The sequence below is a fragment of the Leptonychotes weddellii genome, chromosome 3 (assembly GCF_054177405.1).
Source record: "Leptonychotes weddellii isolate Sample4059 chromosome 3, ASM5417740v2, whole genome shotgun sequence".
Lineage (NCBI taxonomy): Eukaryota > Metazoa > Chordata > Mammalia > Carnivora > Phocidae > Leptonychotes > Leptonychotes weddellii.
The window spans coordinates 110,083,252-110,100,739 of record NC_138371.1 but is presented as its reverse complement, the minus strand read 5'-3'; the positions used below and the strand labels follow the sequence as shown (position 1 = coordinate 110,100,739).

The 17,488-nt window shown below is 40.0% G+C and overlaps 1 protein-coding gene across 2 annotated transcripts in view; it reads right to left on the bottom strand.

The window, feature by feature from the left end:
- The window catches only part of MTUS2 (microtubule associated scaffold protein 2), a 505,832-nt gene that overhangs the window by 134,098 nt on the left and 354,246 nt on the right, over window positions 1-17,488 (bottom strand). For both annotated transcript variants that reach the window (XM_081814784.1, XM_081814785.1), the window contains exon 6: window positions 13,140-13,238. In XM_081814784.1, coding sequence (XP_081670910.1) covers window positions 13,140-13,238 — 99 coding nt within the window. The remainder of the gene's footprint in view (window positions 1-13,139; window positions 13,239-17,488) is intronic.

Sequence of the window (17,488 nt, the reverse complement as noted above, 5' to 3'; positions counted from 1 at the left end):
CCCCGCCGTCTATCCTCCCAAATATCGCCTCAGATTCACTTCTCCGCACGTCCTACCTTCCAGAAAGTGGTCGCTTTTCTGATGAGAGAGTTGTTGCTCTTCTTTTTTTCGATCTCCTGTTGAGTTTGTAGGTGTTCAGAATGGTTTGATCCCTACCCAGCTGAATTCCTGAGAGGAGACGAAATCCAGGTCTCCTACTCCTCCGCCATCTTGCTCCGCCCCCTTCCCTTGTGGTATTTATATTACTTCCGGGGCGGTCGAAGTTTCAAAGCAGGCAGGCATGCCACTGACCTCTCTCTACAGTCAGACAGAGCCTACTCCCAGGTGTTTGGTCTCTTTCCCAAAATTGGTCTCCTATAATAGCCTTCTGATTTCCACTCAGTTGAACGAGGAAGCTGATTTAATGAATAAAGACCTTCCGAATAAGGCTTATTGATGGCTTTGGAGTCTTTAAATGAAGCGAAAAAGGTTAGAAATAACCAGTTTTTTACTGACTAATCCTTGTAATCTTCCAGTTAATGAGGCTTATCCCCACAGCAACTCTTTGATATGAAATATATGAACAGAAACACCCAGACCAGTGTCTTGCCATGACCTATGGACGAGAGCTGATTTCACATGCACACTTCATGTCATGTGTTTTGTGGGGAAGCAAAATATTTGACAGCTTTTATTGAGCACCTACTCTGTGAATGACCTGTGCAAGCTCCAGCGGGGAGTGCACAGGAATGAAGCGCTATCCTTGACCTGAGGCCATCCGTGGTCTGACGGGGCCCAGCCCGGTCTGGATTTTACGTTTCTAACTCCTTGCCCAGGGCTCTTCCCACTTCAGCACACTGCTGGCCTGCTCTACAGCATCTCTGACAGATCTCACAGGTTCGGGGCATACTCTAAATCCAGAACATCCTCCCATTATCTCAATCTCACCCCAACCCCAACTCTTCTTCAGCCATCCTACTGGCTGCATAACTCTGATTGGAGGCAGATAGAATCTGTGATGATCCCAGAGACAGCTGGCAGCTCAGAGGAAAAAGCCAGTGACCTTCTATTCTCACAAAGGTGAATGCAAACGGCTTGCGTGCAAAGGCAGAGCCCTGGGGGAACGCAGCCCTTGAAAATGGAAAGAGAATATTAAAAATTCATCAGCAGCCACCCGCTCGCTATCTAGAGGATTCTAATGGATGGAAAAGCGTGGTTTAATCTTAAAGCTGGAAGCTTAACTGACATAATAAACAAACAGGGCAGCATTGGAATCTGCGTGTTTATAACATCTGAGAAGGCCCATGACCTTAACCCTTGTAAATAAGAATGACAGGACACAATTTAGACAGATAGCCAGCACTTCATGAATTTGGCCAATGTCCTAGTAGAAAGGAAATCTGATTCTTGCAGGCTGGCACCAGCAGGACCCCCTAGGTAGCAGAGGTGCCCAGTTCTTCGTGGTCTTGGACAGGCTTTATTTTTCTTAAACGGATCTAAATTTATTCCAGAAAATTCTGCCAAGTAGCACACTATTTTCCTACTTAGTCCTGGCACTTGTTTGCCTGAGGTTGGCTAGTTTGGGGAAGGCGAGCAGCAAATGGCGTGAGGGTAGGAAATTTCCTTCCAGCCAGTCCTGAGCACGGGTGAGGGCAGGAATGACTAAACTGGGTATGAACCTGCTACGCTCTAGAAAGGAGAGATTTACATTTCCTATTCCAAGGAAGGAGTAGATTCTTTCCTATACTGATGTATAAATGAACAAAAAACCGCAGAAAGTTATAATTAGGGTTTCCAAAGCCAACTATGAAAAATTTGTCATTATACTCTACTCTCTGGGCAAAATAAATATTGACATAAAAATATTCTCATCTTTAGGAAATTTCTTATTATTTATAAGAAGTACAGGTATCACGGTAGATCTGAACTTCTTTCCAAGGGTGAAAAATCATGGTTTAATAGTATTATAACAATTCTAAAATTTTTATATTAAAAAATAGAACTGCTTTTGGCCAAGATAGAGTGAGAAGGATCAGACTTACCCTCTGATCTGAAACTAACCCAAAAAAACTCAGTCAAAATATATAAGACGATGGTTTTCAAGGTATCAACATTAGGTGATGAAGCACAGGGGATCCCCGAGCTGGAGAGCAAAGGAGGTGATCAGCCAATTTCCTGAAGTGACTTTCCAGGCTGTGGCATGAGGCTGGGACCTGGTGGTTTCCCCAAGCTGAGAACAATGGAGATGAGGGCTCAGGGAGCTGAGGGCTCAGAGGTTACAAGGCAGATTAGCAGGGAGAATATCACTCCATCGAGAGAGCACTCTGGACACGTGCAGAGGGTCCCCTTGAGTTTTTGGACAAGTGCGTGCCTGAGAGGAGAGTATCCAAGGCCAGGGGAAAAAAAATTCCTCAAAGGACTACAGGGAATAATTCCTGTGAGCTCACAGAGGTTCAGAATCTCTTCCTGTTCTCATCAGCCAGAGTGGAAAACCTCATAATTCATGAGGCAATGGATAGAACACCCAGAAGGGTCTTGACTTGGTAGTACGGTAAAAATTCACTCTGGTCTGATCCCTAGTTGGGACCTGTCTAACAAAGCTGACAAGCAAGACCCAAAATAACCAAACTCTTTCTGAGTAACATAGTTTTATTTAAGAACAAAGCTTAAGACTATGCACAGGAATAAAAAAAAAATCCACTAGCCAACAAGGAAAAATTTAGAATGTCTGGCATCTAAAAGAATTCTCAGGCACGCAAATAAGCAGGGATATATAACCCATAATAAGGAGAGATGCAATCATTTGAGGCCCACAAGAAATGACACAGATGATTAACAGTTATTTGTAACTACATTCCATATGTTCATGAAACTAGCAGAATGACTGAATATGTCAAGTAGAAACAAAGCAGATTAAAAAAAAAAGCCTAAATAAAAATTCTAGAGATTGAAACCTCCAATGTCTAAGATGAAAAATACACAGAATGGGATTAAGAGTAGATTCAGACATGACATAAGGAAAGATTTTAATATGAATGTTCAAAGCAGCATTACTCACAGTAGCCCAAAACCGACCACAACTCAAATGTCCATCAACTGATGAATGTAAACCAAATGTGATATATCCATGTAATGGAATATTATTCAGCCGAAACCAGGAATAAAATACCGATTCATGCTTTGACATGAATGAACTTCAAAAACATTATGCAACGTCAAAGGAACCAGTATAAAAGGCCACATACTGTATGGTTCAATGTATATGAAATGTCTAGAATAAACACATCCATAAAACAGAAAGTAGAGAAGTAGCTGTCAGGGGCCCTAGGAGCTGAAAGTGGTCCCTAACTGACAGCCAGCAAGTAAACAGACACCTCAGTCCTTCAACTACAATGTACTGGTTCTATCAATAACCCGAATGCATTTCAAAGTGGATTTTTTCTCTAGAGCCTCCAGTCAAGAACTTAGCCCAGCTGACATCGTGATTTCAGCCTCGTGACACCCTGAACAGAGAACCCACTTACACCACACCTGGGTGTCTAACCTACAGAACTGTGACCAGTAGAACAAACAAATAGGTGTTATTATTTTCAAAAAGAAAAAGGAAACGAAAATTAGCAAACATACCATAAGAGAAACTATCCAAAATGAAACAGAGAAAAATGACTGAAAGAAATAAACAGTGTCGGGGGCACCTGGGTGGCTCAGTCAGTTAAGCGTTTGCCTTCGGCTCGGGTCATGATCCCAGCGTCCTGGGATCAGGTAAGCATTGGGCTCCCTGCTCAGCGGGGAGTCGGCTTCTCCCTCTCTCTCTACCCCTCCCCCTAGCTTGCGCTCTATCTCTTTCTCTAGGTCTCTCTCACTCTCAAATAAATAAATAAATAAAATCTTAAAAAAGCAGAAGAAATGAACAGTGTTATGTTTGGACAGAAGCTGTGGTCAACTTCAAGTAGCCTAAAGTTTGTACAATTGGAATCCCTGAAGAGGAGGGGTTAGACCTGAACATTTCTGAAGAAATGATGGGCAGCAATTTTCAAATTTTATGAAAACTGTATATCCACAGATCTAAGAATCACAACAAACCTCAAGCACAAAGCCACGAAAAAAAAAAAATACCAAGGTATAGTGTAATCACATTGCTCAAAACCAGTGATAAAGAGAACAGCTTTAAAACAGCCAGAGTAGAAAAAGATATATTATGTACAAAGAAACAAAGATAAGGATAGCAGTCTGTTTTCACTGGAAACCATTCAAACAAAAAGACAGTAGAACAACATCTTTAAATACTTCAGGGGAAAAAAAAGGTCAACCTGAATTCTGAACAAAGTGACAGTATTTATGAGAAATGAAGGTAAACAAAAACAGAAAGATTCTACCACCAGAAAACCTCCACCACCAAAAAATCAAAGAAAATCTTTTAGGTAGGAGAAAAATGATACCAGATGGAAATCTGGATCTGCATAAAGGAACAAAAAGCACTAGAAATGATAACTGAGTAAATCTAAAAGACCTTTTTACTTTTCCTTTTTTTTTGAACTTCCCCAGATGAAAATTTATTAAATAAAACAAATCTTACTTAAATGAATAAGTAAAATAAATTAGTAATATAAGCTTAATATGTATGTTAATCTCAGTTTCCCTTTGAGATACTTTTCTTGTTTTTTTATTTTTTGTTTTGTTTTTATATTTAAAATTTAAACTTTATTTAGCTACATCGAATTTCATTTTTTATTTTTTCCGGATAGTCTGATATTTTTTATTTGCTTTTAACTTGACCTAAGTGATGCTTAACAAATTTTTAAAACTGTTTTTTTTTTTTTACTGGAATATTCGTTTTTTAATACTTCAGCTATTAATTCCTATGAGTAGTGTACCATGGTTAAATAATCTCTACTATTTCTGTTTTTGATAAATATTAAGTCTTTTTTAGCTTGATAACTGGCTATTTTTTCTTTTTTAAAAATATCAATGGTTTATTAAAGTTACTAGTTAAAGTTACTAACTCAGACACAATTTTTTGTACTTTTGAAATTTAGTTATGATTCTTTTGTTTTTATTTTTATTTTATTTAAATTCAAATTAGTTAACATACTGTGTTATTATTAGTTTCAGGGTAGAATTTAGTGATTCATTAGTTGCATATAACACCCAGTGATCATTACATCGAGTGCCCTCCTCGATGCCCATCACCAATTACCCCATCCTCCCATCCATTTCCCCTCCAGCAATCCTCAGTTTGTTCCCTATAGTTAAGAGTCTCTGGGGAGCCTGGGTGGCTCAGTTAAGCTTCAGCCCAGGTCATCATCTCGGGGCCCTGGGATCAAGCCCCAAGTTGGGCTCCCCATTGAGTGGGGAGTCTGCTTGTCTCTCTCCCTCTCCCTCTGCCCCTCCTCCGGCTCATGCTCTCTCTCTCTCATACAAATACATAAGATCTTTTTTTTTTTTTAAAAGAGTCTCTTATGGTTTGCCTCCCTCTCTGTTTTTATCTTATTTTTCCTTCCCTTCCCCTATATTCATCTGTTTTGTTTCTCAAATTCTGCATAAGTGAAATCATATGGTATTTGTCTTTCCCTGACTTATTTCACTTAGCATAATACGTTCTCGTTCTACCCATGTCATGGCAAATGGCAAGATTTCACTCTTTTCAATGGCTGAATGATATTCCATTGTATATATATACCACATCTTCTTTATCCATTCATCCACTGATGGACATCTGGGCTCTTTCCATATTTTGGCTATTGGGGTAATCACTGCTATAAACATTGGGGTGCATGTGCCTCTTCAAATCACTATTTTTGTATTCTTTGGATAAATACCTAGTAGTGCAATTGCTGGGTCATAGGGTAGCTCTATTTTTAACTTTTTGAGGAACCTCCATACTGTTTTCCAGAGTGGCTGTACCAGCTTGCATTCCCACCAACAGTGTAGGAGGGTTCCCCTTTCTCCGCATCCTCACCAACATCTGTTGTTTCCTGAGTTGTTAATTTTAGCCATTCTGACTGGTGTGAGGTGGTATCTCATTGTGGTTTTGATTTGGATTTCCCTGCTGATGAGTGATGTTGAGCATTTTTTCATGTGTCTCCTAGCCACTTGTATGTCTTCTTTGGAAAAATGTCTGTTCATGCCTTTACCTCTTTCTCGACTGAATTTTTTGTTTTTTGGGTATTGATTTTGATGAGTTCTTTATAGATTTTGGATATTAGCCCTTTGTTTGATATGTGATTTGCAAGTATCTTCTCCCATTCAGCAGGCTGCCTTTTAGTTTTGTTTCCTTTGCTGTGCAGAAGCTTTTTATCTTGAGGAAGTCCCAACAATTCATTTCTGCTTTTGTTTCCCTTGCCTCCAGTGACATGTCTAATAAGAAGTTGCTGTGGCCGAGGTCAAAGAGGTTGCTGCTGCCTGTGTTCTCCTCTAGGATTTTGATGGATTCCTATCTCATATTTAGGTCTTTCATCCATTTTGAATTTATTTTTGTGTATGGTGTAAGAAAGTAGTCCAGTTTCATTCTTCTGCGTGTTGCTGTCCAATTTTCCCAACACCATTTGTTGAAGAGACTTTTTTCCCATTGGATATTCTTTCCTGCTTTGTTGAAGATTAGTTGACCATAGAGTTGCAGGTCCATTTCTGGGCTCTCTATTCTGTTCTATTGATCTATGTGTCTGTTTTTGTGTCAGTACCATGCTGTCTTGATGATTACAGCTTTGTAATAGAGCTGGAAGTCCGGAATTGTGATGCCTCCAGCTTTGGTTATCTTTTTCAACACTACTTTGGCTATTTGTGGTCTTTTCTGGTTCCATACAAATTTTAGAATTGTTTGTTTCAGCTCTGTGAAAAATGCTGGTGATATTTTGATGGGGACTGCATTGAATGTGTAGACTTCTTTGGGTAGTATAGACATTTTAACAATATTTGTTCTTCCAGTCCATGAGCATGGGATGTTTTCCCATTTCTTTGTGCCTTCCTCAATTTCTTTCATAAGTGTTCTGTTGTTTTCAGAGTATAGATCTTTTACTTCTTGGTTAGGATTATTCCTAGGTATCTTATGGTGCAGTTGTGAATGGGATCGATTCCTTGATTTCTCTTTCCGCTTCATTATTGATATACAGAAATGCAACAGACTTCTGTGTGTTGGCTTTATATCCTGCAACTTTGCTGAATTCTTGTATCAATTCTAGCAATTTTTTAGTAGAATCTTTCAGGTTTTCTACATCGAGTATCATATCATCTGTGAAGAGTGAGAGTTTGACTTCTTCTTTGCTGATTTGGATGCCTTTGATTTCTTTTTGTTGTCTGATTGCTGAGGCTAGGACTTCCAGTACTATGCTGAACAACAGTGGTAAGAGTGGACATCCCTGTCATGTTCCTGACCTTAGAGGAAAAGCTCTCAGTTTTTCCCCATTGAGGATGATATTAGCTGTGGGCCTTTAATATACGTTCTTTATTATGTTGAGGTGTGTTCCCTCTACCCCTACTTTGTTGAGGGTTTTTATTATGTTGAGGATGCCGTATTTTGTCAAATGTTTTTTCTACATTTACTGAGAGGATGATCTGGTTCTTATCCTTCCTTTTATTAATGTACTATATCATGCTGATTGATTTGTGGATATTGAACCACCCTTGCAGCCCAGGAAAAAAATCCCACTTGGTCATGGTGAATAATCCTTTTAATGTAATGTTGGATCCAATTAGCTAGTATCTTGTTGAGAATTTTTGCATCCATGTTCATCAGGGATATTGGTAAAAGACCTTTTTCTTATTTAAAGCTCCTTGAATAAAATAAAAATAATAATAATAAATAAAAAAACTCCTTGAAAGAAAACAGCATTGATAATCCACAAGGTAGTATAGGTTTATGATACATGTGGAAGGAAAGCATTTGATAACAGCACAAATGCTAGAAGGAGAGAGACGGAAGCATACAGTTGGAGGATTCTTACACAGTTGACCCTTGAACGACACGGGGATTAGGGGCAACAATCCCACATGCAGTCAAAAATCCACATATAACTTTTGCCTCCCACAAAACTTAACTACTAATAGCGTACTGTTGACTGGAAGCCTTCCTGATAACATAGTCAACTGATTAACACATGTTTTGTATGTTATATGTATTAGATACTATATTCTTACAATAAAGTAAACTGGAGGAAAGAAAACGTAATTAAGAAACTCACAAGAAAGAGAATGTGTATTTACAGTACTGTATTGTATTTACTGAAAAAAATCCACATATAAGGGAACCCACTCAGTTCAAGCCATGTTGTTCAAGAGTCAACTATATGTGTACTATATGTGAAGTGATATAATATCGCTTCAAGTCAGAATGTGAAAAGTTAAAGATAGAAACTATGAACCCTAAAGCAACCACTAAAATAACCCAATAAGACACAGCTAACATATCAATATAGCTAAGGGAACAAATGGAATCATAATAAATATTCAGTTAATATAAAAGAAGGCAGTAAAATAGGGAAGTAAGAAAAAAGAACATGTGTGTTGGATAGAAAATAATAGGAAGGTCGCAGACCTCATCCCAATCAAATCAATAACATATGTACATCAAAGGCAGAGCATTCAGATTGGAGAAAAATGCAAGAGCCAATTATGTGCTGCCTGTAAGAAACCACCGTAAATATAAAGAAACAAACAGATGAAAAGGAGAAGTATGGAAGGAGGTATGCCATGCTGAACTAATGGAAAACTGGAGTGCACAACTAATACTGAATAAAGTAGATTTCAGGGAAAAGAATATTACCAGGAATAAAGAGGGTCATTTCCTAATGATAAAGTGGGCAATTCATCAAAATGATAAACAATCCTAAATGTTTATGTACCTAATAGTGGAGCTTCAGAACACAGGAAGCAGATAATGATAGAACCGAAAGGAGAAACAGACAAGTCCACAGTTACACTCTGATATTTCAACAGTTTTCTTTCAATTATGAATAGAACCTGTAGACAGAAAATCAGTAAGGATATAGGATACTTGAACTATGCCATCGGCCAACTTGACCCATGGCATTTATAGAATGCTTCACACAGATACAGCAGAACAGACACTTTTCTTAAGTATGTATGAATCATTTACCAAGACAGACCTTGTTGTGACTCATAAAACATATCTCAATAAATTTAAAAGGATTCAAGTCATCCAAAATATGTTCTCTAACCACAATGGAATTAAATTAGAAATAAAATCAGAACCGTCTCTACAAAGTCCCAGATATCTGCAAACACAATTAGAAATAATCATGAGTAAAGAAAAAATCATAAAAGGAAATGTGAAAACAGTTTGAATCCAATGAAGATGAAACCCAATATATCAAAATTTGTGGACTATAGCTAAAGGAGCGAATAAAGGGAAATTTATTTCTAAAATGTGTACTGAACACGCACATTAGAAAAGAAGAAAGATTTCAAACTAATGATATCAGCTAGTTAAACCCAGTATAAGCAGAATAAAAGAAATCATAAAGATCAGAGTAGAAATGAGTTGCATGTTACTCTGCAAAAACAAAAGAAATTCAAGCCACACCTCACACTGTGTACAAAAATTAACTGAAATGGATCACAGATTTAAATATAAAGCCTGTAACTTTAAATCTTTTATTATATATACACACACACACACACACACATATATATATTTTATTTATGAGAGAGAGAGTGAGAGCAAGAGAGATCACAGAGGGAGAGGGACAAGCAGACTCGCCACTGAGCAGGGAGCCTGACGTGGGACTCAATCCCAGGACCCAGAGATCATGACCTGAGCCAAAGGCAAATGCTTAACTGCCTGAGCCACCCAGGTGCCCCAACTTTAAATCTTCTAGAAAGAAGTGTAGAAGAAAATCTTTGTGATCTAGGGTGATACAAAGATTTTTTCGATAATCTCAAAAACATGGTCTATAAAAGAAAAAAAATATGAATTGGACTTCAGGAAAGTTAAGAATGTGTACTCTTCAAAAGCACTGCTAGGAGAAGGCAAAACAAGCCACAGATTGTGGGGGGGGAGATTGCAAGTCACGTAGCTGAAAAAAATTGTATCCAAAACACATAAAAACTCTCAAAATTCAATAAGATGGAAAAAAGCCCAATTAAAAATGGCAAAATATTTGAATAGGCATATATTTTTAAGAGACTAGGAGGGGAGGGGCTTTTGAGGGAGAGGGGGAGAGAGAATCCTCAGCAGGATCCATGCCTAGTGCAGAGCCCGATGCAGGGCTCGATCTCACAACCCTGAGCTCATGACCTGAGCTGAAATCAAGTCGGACGCTTGAGCGACTGAGCCACCCAGGAGCCCCTTGAATAGATATTTTATCAAAGAAGATATACAGATGTCAAATAAACATAAAAAGATGTTCAACATCATAACATCATTAGTTATTAGGAAAATGCTAGTTAAAACCCCAGATACCACTTCATACCTATTACAATGTCTTTAATTAAAAAGACCGACCATACCAAATATTGGCAAAAATGTGGAGGAACTAGATCTCTCACACACTACTGTTGGGGATATAAAATGGTACAACCATCTTGGAAAACAGTTTGGAAAACCTTTTAACATTTTTAAAAGGTTAAACAAATAACTACCATATGACTCAGGCATTCCTCCCCTAGATATTTACCAAGAGAAACGAAAGCAGATGTCCATATCAAGACCTGTACAAACATGCAGAGCAGCTTTATTTACAATAAACAAAGCCTTGGGGTAGAAGCCCAAAGGTGCATTGATGGGTCAATGGATAAACTGTGGTATCAGCAACTGAAATTTTATTCACCAATAAAAAGGAATGGACAAAGTAATCCATGTTGAATAAAAGCAGCCAGGGAAAAGTAGAGTACATACTACATGATTCCATTTATAGAAAATTTTAGAAAATGTAAACTAATCTAGAGAGATAGAATGGAGGGGGTGTTGGGGAGTGCAAAGGGGTAGGAGGGTAGAATTACATAGGGGCACCAGGATACCTTCCGGGATGACAGATATGTTTGCTATCTGGATTGTGGTGATGGTCTCTCATGTGTATACATGTCAATTGTATGCTTTACAAATGTGTGGTTTCGTATTTATTAATTATACCACAAGAAAGATGCTTTAAAACGGTAACACTGCAAACTTCCTCTTGTTTCCGTATTTACTTGGTATAAATATTTCCTTTCATGTTCAACCTTTTAGTATTCTTGTTATCTTAGGTGTGTACTTTGTAAGCAGTCTAAAGCTAGACTTCACAGTGTATAACATGCATTTAATAAATACTTTTGACTGTTCAATAAGTGAATCCAGACTGGTAATCTAAATCTTTGATTTAATCTAGAGAATTTAGTTCATGTACATTCATTATGACATCTCTAAACTCATTTCGAAGATCTTATTCTATTCTTTCTTTTAATTTTTATTTTTAAAAAATTTTTATTTATTTTTTGACAGAGAGAGACAGAGGGAGAGGGAACACAAGCAGGGGGAGTGGGAGAGGGAGAAGCAGGCTTCCTGCGGAGCAGGGAGCCTGATGCGGGGCTCGATCCCAGGACCCTGAGATCATGACCTGAGCTGAAGGCAGACGCTTAATGACTGAGCCACCCAGGCGCCCCTATTCTATTCTTTCAATTTCTCCCCTCTCCCTCCCTCCCTCCCTCCCTCCCTTTTATCCTTCTCTCTTTTTTTCTTTTTCCTTTCTCCCCTTTTTGCCTTCACTTTCATTGACTGAAATATTTTTTTACCCCTTATCCCAACCTTTTCCCCTCTACTGCTTCAAAACTATATGCTCTATTTTACTGATTATCCTAGAAATTTTAACACATATAGTTTGACTTCACAAAGTCTAAAATTACACAATATCTTTACTCTCTTCCCCCGGAGTAGAAGGCCCTTAACTCATGGTGGCTTATTTCCTTGAGTGTGTAATGATGTTACATTTTATTCTGCTTTGTGCACACAAGTGCTATTGCATGATAACTGAATTTTCAGACCACAGAGGTAGCATGTTTTCTGGCTCTTAAATTGAGGCAGGGCGGTTTGGGGGTGAGGAATCCCTACAGGAGAACGTGTCTCCCTTCCCGATCTTCTCTCACAGCCAAAGATGAAAGAGGCTAGCCTCATCCTATGGGGTGAGTTTTCTTTTTCTTCCTAATTCATCCAGTGAGCGTGTGGCCCTTTGGAAATTCCAGATTTATACAGGGTCCCCCCCTCTGACCTCCCACCCTATTTAGGTACGCAGTTTTGTCTCCTGACCCTCTCACATGTGGCTCGGGCTTCTTTTCTGTACATTTTCAATTAACCAGAAATACTAATAAGTTCTCTATTCTCCAAGCTTTCTGGTTAACAGAGGTAGTGACTAAGAATGCAGTTGTAGGGTTCAGAGTGGCTGGGATCAAACTGAGACTCTACTACTTATTTCCTGTGACTTGACTAATGAAAATCTCTGTACCTCAATTTCTTCACATGTAAAGGGAGAGGCAATAATGGTGCCTGTCTCAGTCCTTGCAGGCATTAAATAAATTAATACATTTAAAGAGCTTACAACAGTACCCGGTATCCTGGGATACAGTAAGGACTCAAACAGTAGCTGCTATTATTGCTACAATTTTTGTGCTTAAAGAAAATGTTCTGAGGTTATATTGTATTCTGTTCTACAAAGGGAGAACAGAATGCAATATTCTGTTCATGCCTTACAATATGAATTTTCAAGTTATAAACGATTTTCAACTCTCAAATGATGTAACCTAGTTTATTCATATCTGAAGATAAATGCTTTCCTCATTGACAAGATCACAAGTATTTGATACCTGTTGCTTTTCTATTTTTCTTCTTTTTAGAAAATATTATTATCTCTGGAGGTTAGATCTTCAAAGTCTGTTTTTCAATTATAAATTATTTCTACATGCTGTAGGAATAGCAGATACTCCTACACAGAGAAGATTCTACCACTTAAAAGTAGTACGGTAACATTTCATATTTTTTTTTTTTAACATAAAATGATGCCAACAGCTGGTTCATTTCATCTCGAGTCAGGACACATCAGTGTATGTACTTCAAGCTCTGGAACGTATCACACATATCACGTGGGCTGGCCCTGCTCCATTAATGACATGTGAACCAAATAAATTACAAGTCCAAGCCTTCTCCCCAAATGACACCGATCACATTTCTTAAATACCTGGTGAATGAAGCTTGGTGGCTGAAGCCACGGTTCTCTTAGGAGATGAAACAGCAGGTTTATTAGCATCTTGATCTTTCTGTACTTCTTTCTTTGATCCTAGACAGAGTTTAAAAAGAGAAAAAAGAAGGAAAGAGAGCTAGTTATAATTGAAACAGTAACACAAGTTGTTTGTGGAAAGGGAGGCTTCACAAAAGGCAAAGGGAACAAAATAACATTTGGGTGATTTGTTGCTACGGTCACCACCCCATGTGCTTCAGGGAGGACACACTCATTTAGGGCAAAGGGAATTTCATTGTAGCGTTCAGGGGAATCAGCACACTGCTGCCTCTGATTTGATGAAAAACACCCCTGTCTCTGGAGGTCACTGCACCCGAATGCCTCTGACAAACTATCTGGGAATGAAAGTTGTACTGTCCTCAGCCACCAACTCAGCCTGCCCTCCTCTTCCTGCCCCAACACTTTTTCAGAAGACAGAGATGGAAGCTGGAGCCGAACACAGCTGCTAATGACTTTGGCATCCCTGAGACCCGAGCCACAGGGGACGTGGTCTGCCTCTAATGAATTTCCATGCAGCTGGGCCACAGAGGTGACCTGGAGAGCCTCTGAGCTCTCTCCGCTGCAGTTGGGCCTTCTTCGTGGGACCTGCTGGCAGAGCTGGCTGCAGCAGAAGGGGATAACCTGAGTGCAAGCAATAACTAAGAACAGTACGGGGCTGCTCCGGAAATTATGTCCGGGCGCAGAGTGCCGTTTCCCCATGAATGCCGGCCACAGACACTCACCTTTACATCACCTTCGTCGGAAAAGCCCAGGACCACGGATGGAGGAGTAGAGAAATACCGCAGACCTGGACGTACCCAGACCCACCCCCACTTCAGCACAATTTATTAGGTCATTTTAACAGTAAAGCTTGGGAATGGTTCCTGAGATACGGAACCCGTCCCAGTTCCCATTCCCCAAAGCCTGCGACCTCACTCTTCTTCCAGAGCTAACTACTGGTGGCGATTTGCTGGTTATTCTTCCAGACCTCTTTCTAGGTACTTATAAATATTACCTACACATATACAAACACAGCGCTTGGTTAGCTAAATATATCACATATTGCAATTTCTTTTTACCTACCCACATCTTTAAAGATCTTTTTCCTATCAGTGTATTTATAGATCTTTTTTTTTTTTTAAGATTTTATTTATGTATTTGACAGAGAGAGACAGCGAGAGAGGGAACACAAGCAGGGGGAGTGGGAGAGGGAGAAGCAGGCTTCCCGCGGAGCAGGGAGCCGGATGCGGGGCTCGATCCCAGGACCCTGAGAGCATGACCCGAGCTGAAGGCAGACGCTTAACGACTGAGCCACCCAGGTGCCCCGTATTTATAGATCTTTTAAAAAATGCCACATGTGAATAGGCAATAAGTGTGCCATAATTCATTTCCCTATCCTCCTATTGATGAACATTTAGATTGTTTGCAAGTTTTAGCTATTAAAATAGCAACACGTGCTGCAATACACATTCTTCTACTGGTTTCTTTGCACATAGGGACGAGTATCTTTTCAGGAAAAATACATAGAAGTGCTTTTGTTGGATTAAGAGTCTGCTCCTTTGCTGGATTGCTAGACATAGTCCAACTGTCTTCCACAAGGAGCTACGAATTTACACTCCCAGCCAACAGTGCATGAGGGTAACTCTTTTTGCGTGCCCCATACCCTACTGACATGGAAGTCTCAATCATTTTAATTTTTGCCAGACACTTAGAGTCTTTTCCTATTGGTCATGTGCATTTCTTTGTTTGAAAATAGCCTAATTAAATCCTCTGCCTATTTTTCTTCCTGATGTATTAAGAACTCTTCATTTATTCTGGATATTAATCTTTTCTTTGCCTGCTATATAAGTTATATCTTCCAGCCTTTCACTTTTTAAAATTTATTTATAGTATATTTCATGCACTGTGATTTTAAATTTTAATATGTTCAAATATATCAATTTTCCCCTTTATATAAAAACACCATTATAGATGATTTATATGTACGTGTGCATGCATGTGTATGCGTGCGTGTGTATATATGATGGTGGGGACAGATTATTCCAGGAGTTTGGAGAGAGAGACAGGTATTTGGATCCAACCTCCCCATCTTTCATTCTTTTCTGGCCTGACTGGGTTCCCACTTCCCCCTCACCACTGGACCTGCCTCACTACCTCTCCATCCTTGCTCACCGGCCTTCTGCTCGTCCCCTGTCACCATCTCCCTGCTGAGTAGGGAGCCCGATGTAGGGCTCGATCCCAGGACTCTGGGATCATGACCTGAGCCGCAGGCAGATGCTTAACTGACTGAGCCACCCAGGCACCCTTTCTCTTTTGTATTTCTCCCCCGTTGCTTTTTTTCTTCCTATTTTCAATATGCTTCATGGCATTTAGTTTAACACACCCTCAGTCTTTCACATCTTGGTAGTGGCACCATCATTCACTCACTGTGCTCAGGCCCCAACACTAGGAGTCATCTTGGTTTGTGTCTTTGCTCCCTGCCCCCATTTGACCCATTAGCAAGGCTTGTTGGTTCTCCTCTGAGTACATCCCAGGGCTGACCACTTCCCTCCCCTCTGCTGCTCCTGTAGAACCCAACGCCACCACTTCCTCGTCCTCCCCACTAGAGCCTCCTACCTGATCTCCTGTTCCCACTCCTGCTCCTTTCCAGCTTATTCTCCCACAGTAGCAGATGAATTGCTTCAAATCTAAGTTAGAGCAAGTGATTCTCAACCTCGAAACCCTCTGAGCACCTTCCAAGATACTCAGAATGAACTGTTAACTCCTTGTCACCTCTATGAGGCCCTATAGACCAGCTCTAGCCAACAGAAATACAATATGAGCCACTTGTGTTATTTAAAATTTCCTTGTAACAACATTTAAAAAGTAAAAAGCGTAGTGAAACTAATTGTAATAACATTTTTGATTTCACCCAACATATTCAGTGTCACTCCAACATCTGGCACTGGCTACATTTTGAGTTCTCAATAATGGCTCACGAGCCCCCGGCCACCATACTGAGCAGCGCAGCCCCAGATGATCTGGTCTCCTGCCTACTTCATAGACACACTGTGGTAGCTAACTTTATGTGTCCACTGGACTGGGCCACGGGGTGCCCAGACGTTTGGTCAAACATTTTTCTGGGTGTTCCTAGATGAGATTAAATTTAAATTGGTAGACAATTTAAATTTGGGGAAAGCAGACTGCCCTCCCCAATGGGAGTAGGCATCCTACAATCTGCTGAAGGTGTGGGCAGAACAAAAGGCTGACCAAGAAGGAATGTCAGTCTTCTGCCCTCAGACTGGAACGTACACCATCAGCTGTCTCTGGGTCTCTGGCTTGCCGACTGCAGACCTGGAGACTTCTCAGCTTCCACAAACATGTGAGCCCATGCCTCATAAGAAATCTCTTTATATATATAAAGTATTTACTTATAACAACAGATTTTATATTATATAATATATACATTATATATATAATATATATATTCTATATCTTCTGTCTCTATATAAAATGTATTACATGCACATGTATGTATATCCTATTGGTTCTGTTTCTCTGGAGAACTCTAACACACACGTGGCATCACTCCGCCCCTGCTCACGCACTCCAGCCATGCTGAAGCCACGCCTCCTCCCATTCTCCATTCAACTCCATTTAGCAGGAGTTCCTTCTGCACAGAACATGTTTCCCCGAGACCTTGAGCATGGTTCACCCATCCATTCATTCAGGTCTCTGCACAAATGATAATCTTCAGAGAGGCCGTGCCTGACACCACAGGTGAAACAGCCCTCCTGCCCCCTGCCACTTTCCCCTTCACTTACTTCATTCCTCTTCATAGTGTGTATCGTACCCCAAATACGTGATACCCTCCTCTGTTTGTTTATTGTCTGCCTTCCCCACTAGATCCTAAGCGTCAACCACAGGGCCACATCCATCCTGGCCCAGTGTGGTCATTCAGTCAATTCCGTCTCTTGTCTCCTCCTTCCCGCCGGGCTTCTTTCAAGATGTCCTGCTCAGGTACTTCAGGGCTTACAGAAGGCTGGAACCTGGGGTCCTGAAAGCCACCACTTCACTCCACCGAAGCCAGACCCACCCTGCAGAGAACCCAATCTATGGCTCACTTCATTCTTCTCATCCCTCCTTCTGCTCAGATTTTAGCTATCAACAAATACAAAAAGGTACTGGGACTCATGGGAGCTGAAATGTTAAAAGCCAAAAGTCTGCATTAAACATATTATTTTAGAAGAAAATTAAACATGAATATTTATTCAGTGTCTCAATATTTTTCATTCAGACTTCGTGGAGTATGATTTGCCTGCTTCTATCAA